At 39.8% G+C, this 14,921-nt stretch overlaps 1 protein-coding gene across 3 annotated transcripts in view; it reads right to left on the bottom strand.

The window, feature by feature from the left end:
• Window positions 1-1,051: 1,051 nt before the first annotated feature.
• LOC128643531 (dnaJ homolog subfamily C member 27-A-like) overlaps window positions 1,052-14,921 on the bottom strand; it is a 69,837-nt gene continuing 55,967 nt past the window's right edge. For all 3 annotated transcript variants that reach the window (XM_053696374.1, XM_053696373.1, XM_053696375.1), the window contains exon 8: window positions 1,052-7,720. In XM_053696374.1, the coding sequence (XP_053552349.1) occupies window positions 7,588-7,720 (133 nt within the window). In that variant the 3' untranslated portion in view covers window positions 1,052-7,587. The remainder of the gene's footprint in view (window positions 7,721-14,921) is intronic.

The raw sequence follows: 14,921 nt of genomic DNA on the forward strand, positions 1-14,921 counted from the left end.
CTATAGAGTGCTGAAAATACACATGCACTCTATAACAAATGAGATCAAACAAAGCAAAGTAAACTGGATTATTAATATTTTTTTTAAACACAATACTCCATCTAAACCATAAACACTTAATGTTACCATCTCTTTAACTATAAAAATGTTCAGTTCACATCTCTACCCAGTTTAAATGGTAGAAAATGAAAATTAGGGCCTGGATGATGGTATTTAGTAGGTATGTGCATTCAGACTCTTTGGAAGCAAACTAATGCAGAGTTGGATTTCATCTTGTGAACGTGAAACACACTGAGCTTTGTGCAAAACCAGATCTTAGTGTGTTGCACTTCTACAAGAAGAAATCCAGCTCTGAAAATAGGCAAATGCCGCTGGTGGCCACTATATTTGGCCTTCACTTGCTTCCGAATAGTCTGAATGCAGACATTTCTATTGTTTAAATATATAGATAATCCCTTTATTACCCATTCCACAAATGTTGCACAACCAACACGGTTATATTAATACACTTTTTACCTCTGTGATTACCTTGCATCTAAGCCTCTGCAAACTGCCCCCTTATCTCAGTGCTATTTACAGACTTGCATTTTAGCCAGTTACTGTTGACTCGTGAATAACTCCACAGGCGTGAGCACAATGTTATCCAATGTGTCACACATGAATGAGCAGTGTCTTGCTGTGAAAAGCTATAAAAATACACTGGGGTAAAGGCAGCCTGTAGTGGCTTAGAAACAGGGAGACATTTAGAGGTTTAAAGGATATAAAGTATATTAATACAACAATGTTGGTTGTGCAAAGCTCGGGAAAGGGTAGTAAAGGAATTATCTATCTTTTTAAACAGTAACTATTTTGGAGCCCACTCTTCCTTTAAAACATGTAAAGATGACTTGCTATTGAAATTTTACTACTTTTTTTTTTTAAGACAGAGCAAGTATAATTTCTCGATTTTACATAATTAAATGCAAAATACTTTTAAATGATAAAAAACAGGAGTGTTACATGAACCTTTAAAGCCTATTAAACTGCTCTCCCAAATAACACAAGTGACCCGTTGTGTTTAAAAGTGAAAATATTTAGTGAAAAAAATGACACTTGCATAAAATATTTCAATCAAATACATTGTCCAATAATTATTAAATAAAGGAAGTAAATAAAAAGGATAAAACAAATGACTAATTGATAATAAATAGATTACAATACTACCAGATTTATTACCTTGCACATATGACATAACGTATAGTACATTGTGTGATTTGCTCTATTGTGCAATTAATAATGGCCGACTAGTCAACACCCTGAACCATCAACATTTTTTTCCGTCTAAAATATTGCATTTTGGTATGTAACAGATTAAGTTTTGTAGTCCAGAATAAATTGTTTTGATGTTTGTACAACATTTAACATGCACCATAAAAAATATTTTCGTTTAAAGATATATATTTGATATATATTTTTTAGGCTTGGGGGAAAAAAACAAACTTAACTGATAATTTTCTTTTCTTCAGATGGAAAGAGTCCACAGCTGCATTAATTACTTTTGGGAAATAAGAACCTGGCCACCAGGAGGAGGCAAAGACACCCCAGCAATAGGCTTAAATACTCCACCCACTCCCCTCATACCCCAGTCATTCTGCCGAGGAACAAGGAACAGTAGAAGAATACCAGGGTAAAAAGGTGCCAAAAGAATAAAAAGAAGACGCCCCACAGACAAAATATGGATGGGGAGCTGTGGACTCTTTCCATCTGAAGAAAAGAAAATGATCAGGTAAGCATAATTTAAGTTTTTCTTCATAAATGGAAAGAGTCCACAGCTGCATTCATTACTTTTGGGAAAACAATACCCAAGCTATAGAGGACACTGAATGCAAAAATGGGAGGGTACCATAGGCGGCCCATTCTGAGGGCACCAGGCCTGAAAAAACAAACAAAAACAACCCAACCAAACCAACCCCGCTTTGTCTGAGCCAGGCAAAAAAACTAGAATGAAAAAGGCCCCAAGGACATTGACCCGCAGATAGTCTGAAGCCTAACTAGAAACCACAAAGTCGCCCAGCAGTCGGTCCCCACACAACCCTTACTAGTACAGTACCAAAATCCCCAAAAGAGAGAGAGGACAAGGGTTAACCAAAGGGATACCCAGAAAGGTACAGCAAGATCCAATAAAGGAAAAGCCCCCTTCAAAAGAGGTCAAGTCCACAGAGACCCGAATGGATCCTGAGAACAAGGAGACGCCGCCCAACCCACAAGGAGCAACGCGCATCCTCAAGCAGAAGAACATCTCCTAAATATCGTGCAACAGCATCGAAAAGGCAGTTGAAGACAAAATCCTCAAAATGTCAGAACTCAGAGACTGAGCAAACAGAAAAATTAGAAGTAGCAAACTCAGAAATATAAACATCCGTGTCCAGAAACCTGCTGCCATCCGTAGGAAGACACGGAGAAAACCTTATCCGTAATAAAAAAGCGGCCAAACAAAATAGCAGACTGCCCCACTCCAGGCAATCCAGACCTACACATAGATCTCTAAAGGGAAGATGTACAGAACCTCTAAAAACCAAGGTCCACTGGCACCCCAAGACCTGAGGATGAACAACAGATCTCAGATCCTACACCTAGCTGGACCAGCCCAAGCAATGGAAGATCTGAAGCAAGGGAACAGAAAAGAACCCCAAGACCGGCCCCCAAAAGGGCGGAAAAATGGCACAGTCACTTCAACCTAAGACAATCGAGTAGGCGTTAGACCCAAAGAGATCCAGCAAAGCCACTCGACTAGGTCACAATGTGGAGCCAGCAGCTCCCCAAATGGAAAGGAACAACTCAAAGAGCAGACCAATCCCCGAACCAGATAAAACATCTGTTCCAACCTCCTGAACACAGGAGAGGCCCCTGAAAAAGTAACCACACCTCCGTAAGGAGAACAATGAGCCCTCTGAAGAGGAGAGCATTGATAAACACCTGTCCAAAAGACAGGAAGTCGTAGGAAGAACCGAGGAGACAAAAGGCCACGTTACTGACAAACACGGAAATAACCCCTTAAACACCATCGTGCTAGCACACATACCAGGAGCAAAAGAGACAGCTGAGCAACCGCAAACCTTCCGTTTGCTGGGCAGGAAGCCCATGATCAGGTCACATTAGATGGCTGCCTCAAGGGAACCGTCCGTATTGTCGGTACAAGACAAGCCCCCAAAGAGCCCCGGCTCTCAGTAAATCTGGCCAAGTTGTAAAACAAAAAAGCCAGAACAAAGGCTAAGCCCAAGTATCTCGGAAACTGGAACCCTCAGGCCAGTCCTAGGATCATAATGTCCGGTAACATCCCACAGCAGGATCCACAATGAGAAAACTGAGTAAAACCCTTGACAACCGGAAGATCAGGACAAAGAGCCCGGGCCCCACAAATGTTTAGATTAAACAATCTTTCAGGAACAGAAATGCCTCGTCTGATATAAAAAAAACAGACCTCCCAGGGAAAAAAAATAATCAAGAATAACACTGATAACAAGAGCAAGAAGCCCTTGTAAGTCTCGACCCAAAGGGAAGAGACCACCCCTTGCAGGACCCCAACACTACAAAGAGCCAGGGCCAGAAAAGGACACTATAGCCAACAGGCGTCCAAGCAACATTAACATGCCTGTGCTTGAAAGTGCGGCTAATCCCCCTAAAGGCCACAAGGCACTGTTCATTTTATCAACCTCGAAAGGAGGAAAGGCTGAGTAGACCTCACCGGGGATCAAACTAGCAACCCTCGGATTGCTACAGTACAGAGTAGCCTCATAGCATTGGTATGCTGAGCTAGCTGTCCAGGTAGCCACAAGGGTAACCGTGAAGACAAGTCACCCGAATGGAGCAACATCAAGACTCCACATCACCTCAGATTCGAAGTCAGAGGGCAGTAAAACATGGGTTTGGGTGTCACCTGGATGGCAATACCTGAACCATATGAGCATAGATGCAGAGCATTCCCAACACTGGTGAAGGACCCCTAACCGGAGCCCAAAAAGACCTCACTGTCTAATGTCCTGAGAAAGGAACAACCAACTCCCGAAGGGAATCCAAGTCTCCCGAAGGCGACCCATCCACAAGGAGAAGACAATCCAAGAGGTCTCAATGAAGAAGAGAACTACTAAAGGAACAAGTCCAAAAGGAACAAATTCCTAAAGCAACACCGCCCCGACCAGTGGAAAAGAGGCACTAAACCCTCTAATTTTCCCACCACGTGGGAAGGAATACTCTAGGCTCCGATGGTATCGGGAGCAACAGAGAGTGACGCAGCAAAATTCACTGACCCAGTCACCAGAGAGACGGCTATTTAAGACTGAAACAATCCCGAGAGCTGCACGGATCCGCAAGTCCTCTTGAGAATGCTTAGCTGAAACTTGTAAAATAAATAACAAAAAAAAAAAAAAACTAAAATAAAGCAAAGAGCACTCCCGTCTGACCCGCAAGGCGTAATAGGCGCCACGTGTCTGACTAAGCCGCGAGACAGAAGATCTGAACCCAATCAGGACCAGCCTGCAACCAGGGTTATAACTGCAAAGCTGGCTAAATCCTCAGAGAGGAGAAAACAGACAAATATGGGACTAATGTGTCCCGCACAACTGCCATAGAAGCAAAACAGCGAGTATCGATCCCAGTTAGTTTTAAATTCCCGCAGAAAACATAGTATGAAAAATAAAATTGATCCTAACCGGATTAAATAAAATAACAGACAACCCGAAGTTTAACGCCCAAGAACAATAGAAGGTCCGTAGGACCAGCCTAATGGAAACCCCGTACTTTCAACAAAAACTGGGAAGAATCTCGATAACAAGACAAAGGAAATTACTTTATCCCCCCATGTCTAACAAGGTGAGCCATTCGAAGGAGGAGAATTATGAGTCCCATACCAAAGAAGGATAGGGTCCCCAAGCAGCTCAAAAACGTGTCCGAGTAAAAAACCAAGACGAGTCCGCCGGTAACGAAAGGCACAACACTCAGGAACAGTTACACCAGCAGGGAACTGTACATGCCCTCCAGAGGCCGAGAGACCTGGGGCAATCGGGCATGAGCACAATCCCAAATAAACATCTGGACTTTGTAGACGGGCAAGCACCAAAAGTATGTAGAAGGGAAAACGTGCCACAACCTCTGGGGGGAGCAATCCACCCTCCGAGAAGGGAAACACATAACTTGGGTTACCTGCATGTGTAGCAGTAGAAAACTCGCCTCCCGGAGTTCAGAGCCCCCTGAGGCGGATGGCTCGGCAGTCTCTTGAATCCCAGAGCCCGAGGAACAAGGCGCTCTAGGATGGCCTAAACAACATAACTGACTGACCTGAGTCAATGGGGCCTATTCACATTCTTCACAGGACAAAGAATCTGAATCAGAAAGTTAACCAAACTCAACATCAGTATCCTCCATAACTGGATCAAGGATACCCAAAAATAGACTATATATAAAACAATTTAAACGGCACCGGACATGCACAATGGCTGTAGGATTCAACACCTCCTATGTACCAAACACCAGCAGACTACAATTTTCCGTCGCCACACAGTCAGGAATGCGGAAATAGGAGACCAGAAAGTAAACACGCTCGGTCACAAGGTGAACCGTACAGTCCAACAAAAGCGCACCCAACTGTGAGGTCACGTCACTTCAACACATCGTTATGTTCTAAGCCCCAAGCCCAGTTAACACTACACATAAGCAGGTTGAATCACATAACAAACATGATTAAATCCCCCTTTGTTCAATAATCCCCCTTGATTCCAAGATACTAAAGGAGTCCCACTGAGACCCTGCATTTTTCATGTGAGTTTGCAGGAACAAATGAGTTACAGTACATTCATGAAGATGTAAAATGAAACGATCTTACCGGAATCTACGCTGTGGAACAGGAACACAGCCCTTCAAGTGGGACGGATAGCAGCCTCGCCTCCGCCATGGACTTGAGAGAAGCAGGCAGCAAATCGAAGTTCGACAACGCTGATTGCTTGAGGAGCTGTTAACATGAGTCGGGATGGTTTCGCAGGAAGACTCTTCCTGCATCTCCAAACTCTTATGCAAGCCCTCACAGAGACTGACAGGATTACTTAAAACTCCCGTCCCATGTCGAAGAGTACTACTCTCCATAAGAGACAAAAACAACTTCTGACACTTCTCTGCCAACCTCCTGGGACGAAAGGCAAAGAATGACTGGGGGATGAGGGGAGTGGAGGAGTATTTAAGCCTTTGACTGGGGTGTCTTTGCTTCCTCCTGGTGGTCAGGTTCTTATTTCCCAAAAGTAATGAATGAATCTGTGGACTCTTTCCATTTATGAAGAAAAAGGTTACATAAAAGCTGTTAAGTTTTACCCGAAACAAATACTGCAGTATTACTTTTGTACCTCTTACAAATATTTACTGACTAATAAGTTAATGAGTAAGATTCTTACCCATTTCCACTAAAATAACTGACAAATACAAAAAAAAAAAAAAAAAAAGTGTATCTGAAATGGGCACGTGTAATCGTATCTAGATTCTAAGCTCTTCAGAGCAAACCCCTCCTCTTACTATATCTATCTGCACCGTCAAGTTTAATATCTGAATTGTAACAACATAATGTATGTATACACCATGGCCAGCAGAATATAGTGGCACTTTATGAATAAAAGATTAAAGGGACACTGAACCCAAATTTTTTCTTTCGTGATTCAGATAAATCATGCAATTTTAAGCAACTTTCTAATTTACTCCTATTATCAATTTTTCTTCGTTCTCTTGCAATATTTATTTGATAAATAAGGCATCTAAGCTTTTTTTTTCTGGTTCAGAACTCTGGACAGCACTTTTTATTGGTGGATTAATGTATCCACCAATCAGCAAGAACAACCAAGGTTGTTCTCCAAAAATGGGCCGGCATTTAAACTTACATTCTTGCATTTAAAATAAAGATACCAAGAGAATGAAGAAAATTTGATAATAGGAGTAAATTATAGAGTTGCTTAAAATTTCATGCTCTATCTGAATCACGAAAGAAAAAATATGGGTTCAGTGTCCCTTTAAATAATTATAGAAAAAAACAACAACAAAGAAAAAAAACGAAGAAGAAAGCTGTCTGTGGTTATGGGAAATGTGCACTTATAAAAATGATCCTGAAACCTACTACTATAAATTAATACTGCTAAAAACAAGCTCTAATTACGGTTACAAAAATCATTTACATCATGTGTTGTACAGATCCACTAAAAACATGACAAATAGAGGAAACAATATAACAATAAACGCTACTTTGTGTTTTACACTCAGTAGATAAAATGACAAATAAATAAAAAACATGCAGTAGAAATGTTTGCATAGGTACAATGACCATAACACGGTAAGAAGGAAGCCTGAAAACAATTCTTGTGCATGCACCAAAAGAAGTAGCAAGGTTACAATATCTGCATCCAGTAAACTGAGAAACAATAACAAATGCTCTTTGCTAACATACTGGATGTGCCTGTTGAGTCGAGCTATTTTAGTGACAGGTATTTAGTGTAACCTCACTGATGTTTGCAAAAATAAATAAATCACATGATCTGGATTTCTGAGGTCCAATCTCCTGGCTTATTACCACCCTGTGTATTATTTAATGTTTTTTAACAGAGCTGTCCGAGCATTCACAACCGCTTTAAAAGCATCTTCACTTCCTGGTGCCAAACACTTGTCCGGATGAAGCAGTACAGCTAATTTGCGGTAGGCTTTATTCACCTCATCCCTAAAAAACAGAAAAGACAAAACTTCAAAATCTATTTTTTTCTAAGTGATTGAAGGGACACTGTAGTGGGAAAAAAAAAAAGACTTGCAAAAGGGGCTGAACGCATAATGTCCCCGCCCTGGAACCACAAGCACAGCAGCTCCTGAGATGAAAACAGCCGTTGACTGGCACGGGATATGTGAATTCCGCTGCCGATTAGCTTAACAGCCGTTTCCTGCTTAGGACTAACAGTTCTCTATGGCTCTAAAGCAGGACTTTAACCGTGTTATGTTTAAAACTAAGTATCTGTCTAGTTCTTAAAGGAAAATGGCTACTTTTGTTAACATCAACATGAAACCTGTATATAATTTTAACTGAGGTCGACACAGACACAGGTTAGGAGTGTGGGTTTGACAGCTTTGCTGAATAGTGGTCGCTATGCAAATGCCGACTTCACAAATAAATGTTTATTTGAAAGACATGTAAATGCACTACTAATATATTTATTTTAGTACATTTAAATGAAAACATAATTTATGTAAGAACTTACCTGATAAATTAATTTATTTTATATTGGCAAGAGTCCATGAGCTAGTGACGTATGGGATATACAATCCTACCAGGAGGGGCAAAGGGCAAAGTTTCCCAAACCACAAAATGCCTATAAATACACCCCTCACCACACCCACAATTCAGTTTAACGAATAGCCAAGTAGTGGGGGTAAAAAAATAGGGAGAAAAAAAAAAAAGATACAAAAAGAGGAACTGGAAATAAAATTGTGCTTTTTATACAAAAAATCATAACCACCATAAAAAGGGTGGGCCTCATGGACTCTTGCCAATATGAAATACATGAATTTATCAGGTAAGTTCTTACATAAATTATGTTTTCTTTCATGTAATTGGCAAGAGTCCATGAGCTAGTGACATATGGGATAGCAATACCCAAGATGTGGGAGACCACAGAAGAGTCACTACAATGGGAGGGATAAAATAAAAACAGCTATTTCCGCTGAAAAAATGAAAGTGCCATTATACACTCATTTTTTCTTTGCATAAATGTTTTGTAGATGATCTATTTATATAGCTCATCAAGTTTTTAGTTTTTTTAATGTATAGTTTTGCTTATTTTTAAATAACATTGCTCTGATTTTCAGACAACTAACCAAGCCCCAAAGTTTTATGTGAATACCGTTAGCTACCTTCTCCAGCTTGCTCCTGTTTGTGTAAAGGGTCTTTTCATATGCAAAAGAAGGGGGAGGGGGGGGTGTCTGATATTTCCCACTTGCAGTGGGCTTTCCAACTACCTTTTCAACAAAGCTAAACTGAGAGCTTCTAAGTAAGTTTTTAAATAGTTTTATACTGGATTTTTATATCAGTATCTGTGCATCTTATTCTTTATAGTAGTGTCTATTACATGCAATTATATGAAAATGAGTGTATACTGTCCCTTTAAATCCACAAAAAAATAAGTCTCATAAATTTCAAGAAAGAAAAAAAAAAAATCATAAGCAGAAGAATCAAACTGAAACAGCTGCCTGAAGAGCTTTTCTACCAAAGACTGCTTCAGAAGAAGCAAATACATAAAAATGGTAAAATTTAGTAAATGTATGCAAAGAGGACCAAGTTGCTGCTTTGCAAACTAATCAACCGAAGCTTCATTCTTAAAAGTCCAAGAAGTGGCGACTGATCTAGTAGAGTGAGCTGTAATTCTCTGGAGGCGGAGACTGTCCAAATAAGCCTTGTGAATCAAAAGCTTTAAGCTTTAGTAGCTTCGACATAATATTTCAAAACTCTTACAACATCCAAAGAATGTAGAGATCTTTCAAGAGTATTCTTGGGATTAGGACACAAGGAAGGAACAACAATTTCCCTACTAATGTTGTTAGAATTCACAACCTTAGAAAGACATTTAAAAGAAGTCCACAAAACAGCTTTATCTTGATGGAAAATCAGATAAGGAGACTCACAAGAGAGCGCAGACAATTTGGAAACTCTTTCCAAGAAAACAGTTTAAGAACCAAAGAATGCATAGGCTCAAAAGGAGGAGCCTGCAAAGTCTTCAAAACCAAATTAAGACTCCAAGGAGGAGAGATTGATTTAACAACAGGCTTGATACGAACCAAAGCCTGAACAAAACAGTGAATATCAGGAAGTTTAGCAATCTTTCTATCAAATAAGACAGAGCAGAGATTTTTCCCTTCAAGGTACTTGCAGACAAACCATCCTTAAAAAACTGTACAATTCTAGGAATCTTAAAAGAATGCCAAGAGAATTTATGAGAAAAAAATATAGGTTTTCCAAACCAGATAATAAATCTTCCTTGAAACAGACTTACGAGCCTGTAGCATAGTATTAATCACTGAGTCAGAGAAACCTCTTTATGACTAAGCGTTCAATTTCCATACCTTCAAATTTAGCGATTTGAGATCCTGATGGAAAAACGCCCCTTGAGACAGAAGGTCTGGCCTTAAAGGAAGTGGCCAAGGTTGGCAACTGGACATCCGCACAAGATCCACATACCAAAACCTGTGAGGCCATGCTGGTGCTATCAGAAACACTTTCGATTGTTCAAATATGATCTTGGAGATCACCCTTGGAAGAAGAACTAGAGGCGGAAAAATGTAAGCAGGTTGGTAAAACCAAGGAACTGCTAACTCATCCACCATCTCCGCCTGAGTATCTCTGGACCTAGAAAGGTACCCGGGAAGCTTCTTGTTTAGATGGGAAGCCATCAGATCTATTTCGGGGAGACCCCACATCTGTACAATCTGACAAAATACATATGGATGGAGAGATCACTCCTCTGCATGTAAAGACTGACGACTGAGATAATCTGCTTCCCAATCGTCTACACCTGGGATATGTATCGCAGAAATTAGACAGGAGTTGGATTCCGCCCAAGAAAGTATCCAAGGTACTTCTTTCATCGCTAAAGGACTGCGAGTCACCCCTTGAAGATTGACATATGCCACAATTGTGATATTGTCGTCTGAAAATGAATGAATGATTCTCTCTTTAATAGAGGCCAAGCCTGAAGAGCCCTGAAAATAGCACAGAGTTCTAAAATATTGATTGGTAACCTAGCCTCTTGAGAATTCCAAACTCCTTGTGCTGTCAGAGACCCCCAGACAGCTCCCCAACCTGTGAGACTTGCATCTGTTGAAATCACAATCCAGGAAGGATGAACAAGAGAGGCCCCTTGAAGAATCCGATGATGGTCCAACCACCAGGACAGAGAGCATTGAATGCGGGGATTTAAGAATATAAACTGTGATATCCGAGTATAATCCCTGCACTATTGATTCAGCATGCAAAGCTGCAGAGGTCTCATATGAAAACGAGCAAAGGGAATCGCGTCCGATGCTGCAGTCATGAGACCTAAAACTTCCATGCACATAGCCACTGAAGGGAATGATCGAGACTGAAGGTTTCGACAGGCAAAAACCAATTTCATTAGTCTCTTGTCTGTTAAAGACAGAGTCATGGACAATGAATCTATCTGGAAACCTAAAAAAAGGTGACCCTTGTCTGAGGAATCAAGGAACTCTTTGGTAAATTGATCCTCCAACCATGTCAATGAAGAAGCACAAGTTGATTTGTGCGAGATTCTGCTAAATGAAAAGATTGAGCCAGTACCAAGATATCGTCCAAATAAGGAAACACTGCAATATCCTGCTCTCTGAATACAGATAGGACACCGAGAACCTTTGAAAAGATTCTTGGAGCTGTTGCTAAGCCAAATGGAAGAGCAACAAATTGGTAATGCTCGTCTAGAAAAAAAGAATCTCAGAAACCGATAGTGGTCTGGATGAATCGGAATTTGAAGATACACATCCTGTATGTCTATTGAGGACATGTAATAACCTTGCTGAACAAAAGGCAGAATAGTCCTTATAGTCACTATCTTGAAAGTTGGGACCCTTATAAATTGATTCAAAAACCTCAGATCCAGAACTAGTCTGAAAGAATTTTCCTTCTGCGGGACAATGAATAGATTTTAATAAAAACCCAGACCCTGTTCCAGAATTGGAACTGGTACAATTACTCCTGAAAGCTCTAGATCTGAAAAACACTTCAGAAAGGCGTGAGCTTTCACAGGATTTGTTGGAACGTGAGAGAAAAAAAAAAATCTTCTCACAGGAGGTCTTATTCTGAAACCTATTCGATACCCCTGAGAGACAATATTCTGAATCCAATGATTCTGAACGGAACCTGCCCAAACATCTTGAAATAATGTAAATCTGCCCCCCACCAGCAGAACTGGATTGAGGGCCGCATCTTCATGCAGTCTTGGGGGTTGGCTTTGGTTTCTTTTAAGGCTTGGATTTATTCCAACTCGAGGATGGCTTCCAATTGGAGCCAGAGTCCTTAGGGGAAGGAGTGGTTTTCTGTGCTCTATTCTGACAAAAGGAACTAAACCGATTAGAAGCTTTAGATTTTCCCCTAGCCTTTTTATCTTGAGGCAAAAAACTCCCTTTGCCCCAGTAATAGTGGAAATAGAATCCAACTGGGAACCAAACAAATTATTACCCTGGAATGATAGAGATAGTAACCTAGATTTAGATACCATGTCAGCATTCCATGATTTGAGCCATAAAGCTCTTCTAGCTAAAATAGTCAAAGACATAGATTTAACATTAATCTTGATATCAAAAATAGCATCACAGATAAAATGGATTAGCATGTTGAAGCAAACAAACAATGCTATGCAAATCAGTCTTTTTCCCGTTGTGCTAAGGTATCCAACCAAAAAGTTGATGCAGCCGCAACATCAGCCATAGAAATGACAGGTCTGAGAATATAGCCAGAATGCAATAAGCTTTCCTTAGATAAGATTCAATTTTCCTATCTAAAGGATCCTTAAAAGAAGTACTATCTTTCATAGTAATGGTAGTATGTTTCGCAAGAGTAGAAATAGCCCCATCAACCTTAGGGACTTTTTCCCAAAACTCTAACTTAGCCACTGGCAAAGGATACAACTTCTTTTGTTCCTTCTTCAAGGTTTAAGAAGTACCAGGCTTAGACCATTCCTTAGCAATCACATCAGAAATAGCATCAGGAACAGGGAAAACCTCAGAAGTAATCACAGGAGGTTTATAGACAGAATTTAAACGTTTACTGGATTTGTTATTAAGAGGACCAGACTCCTCAATATCCAAAGTTATCAACACTTCTTTTAACAAAGAACGAATATACTCAATCTTAAAAAAATAAGATGATTTATCAGTGTCAATATCTGAAGTAGAATCTTCTGAGTCAGAGATCCTCATCAGAGCAGGATATATCAGTATGTTGCCGGTCATTACAAATGTCATCATTATTAAGAGAAGTTTTAAAAGACCTTTTACGTTTATCTGAAGGCGGTATAGCAGCCATAGCCTTCTGTATCGCATCAGCAATATAATTTTTCTTATCAACAGGGATATCATGTACTTTAGATGTTGAACGAACAACAGATACTGTACTAGCACTAATAGAAACCTTTTCTGCATGCAAAAGCTTATCATGACAACTGTTACACACTACAGCTGGAGATATAATCTCCACTTGCTTACAACAGATACACTTAGCTTTAGTAGAACTGTGTTCAGGTAGCATGGTTCCTACAGCAGCTTCTGAGACAGGATCAGATTTAGACATCTTGTAAAATGTAAAAGAAAAAAATAACATTTTTTTTTCTTATTTCCACATATAGCAGTTTCAGGAATGGGAACAAATGCAAATGCTAAAATTGGCAAAAAAAGCAAATAGCATAGCTCTCTGAGAATAAAGAAGGCAAGGAGCATATAGGAAGTGGGGTAAAATTAAACTACATTTTTTGGCGCCAAGAATGACGCACAACGCAAAAGGAAGTTGAGAAATTCTTTGGCGCCAACAAACATCCGGTAATGACGCAACTCGCGTCATAAACACAATTTTGCGTCAACTAAGACGCAGGAAATTATGAACTTGCATCATTACAGGAGCACATTTGCGCCATAAAAAAATTATCGCGCCAAGAATGACGCAATAAATAACAGCATTTTGCGCCTTTGCAAGCCTATACCCCAGGTAAGAAAAACTTCCTAAAACATGATTCTCAAAACGAAACTGCCAGACTGCAAAGGGAAATACACATAGACCTGACTCATGGCAAATATAAGTAAAACACATATATTTAAAACTTTATAAATAAAGCGCCAAACCATAGCTGAGAGTGTCTTAAATAATGATACATACTTACCGAAAGACACCCATCTACATATAGCAGATAGCCAAGCCAGTACTGAAAGCTATCAGCAGAGGTAATGGTATATAAGAGTATATCGTCAATCTGAAAAGGAGGTAGGAGATGAATTCCTACGACCGATAACAGAGAACCCTTGAAAAGATTTCCCGCAAGGAAAACCATAAAATCAAATAGGCGATACTCTCTTCACATCCCTCTGACAAACACTGTACTCAGAGGAATTAGGCTTCAGAATGCTTAGAAGCGCTCATCATAGAATAAATCATAAAATCTAAGCACAAACTTACTTCACCACCTCCATAGGAGGCAAAGTTTGTAAAACTGAATTGTGGGTGTCGGGTGTATTTGTAGGCATTGTGAGGTTTGGGAAACTTTGCCCCTCCTGGTAGAATTGTATATACCATACGTCACTAGCTCATGGACTCTTGCCAATTACATGAAAGAAATATGGTTTACTTTCATCTTTGTTGTCCATATTTTCTATGTATTATACTTGCTTATTATCAGTAAGCAAAATATGTTATTCACATAAATATATGTAGCAAAGTAAGATAATCTGAATAAAATATTTCAATAGGGGGTCCGAACCCCATTCCCTCAAACATCCAAATCACATTCAAACCATAAATAAGGACTACCCCCCCGGCATCCCAAGAGGAAGCTGTATCATCACAAAAAAGGGTCAGAAGATTTCAGGAAACCTTAGAATAGCCACTTGTCAACCAATCCTGCCCTAATTGTACAGTCTCTCAATACAATATATCGCCACTGATATAGATCTCCACCGATCACATAGATATAGTATATATATATATATATATATATATATTTGTGTTAAACTACAGTGGTAACATTCTCCACAGTTCTCATACAGACAATATCATAAGCATCATCAGGTTATGTCATAGACCACAGTCTCTGCAGAAACGCTATATTTTTATCAGCACAACCCCTTAGGCATCACATGATATCCCAGCAATAATCACTTGT

Source organism: Bombina bombina, unplaced genomic scaffold (assembly GCF_027579735.1).
Source record: "Bombina bombina isolate aBomBom1 unplaced genomic scaffold, aBomBom1.pri scaffold_772, whole genome shotgun sequence".
Classification (NCBI taxonomy): domain Eukaryota; kingdom Metazoa; phylum Chordata; class Amphibia; order Anura; family Bombinatoridae; genus Bombina; species Bombina bombina.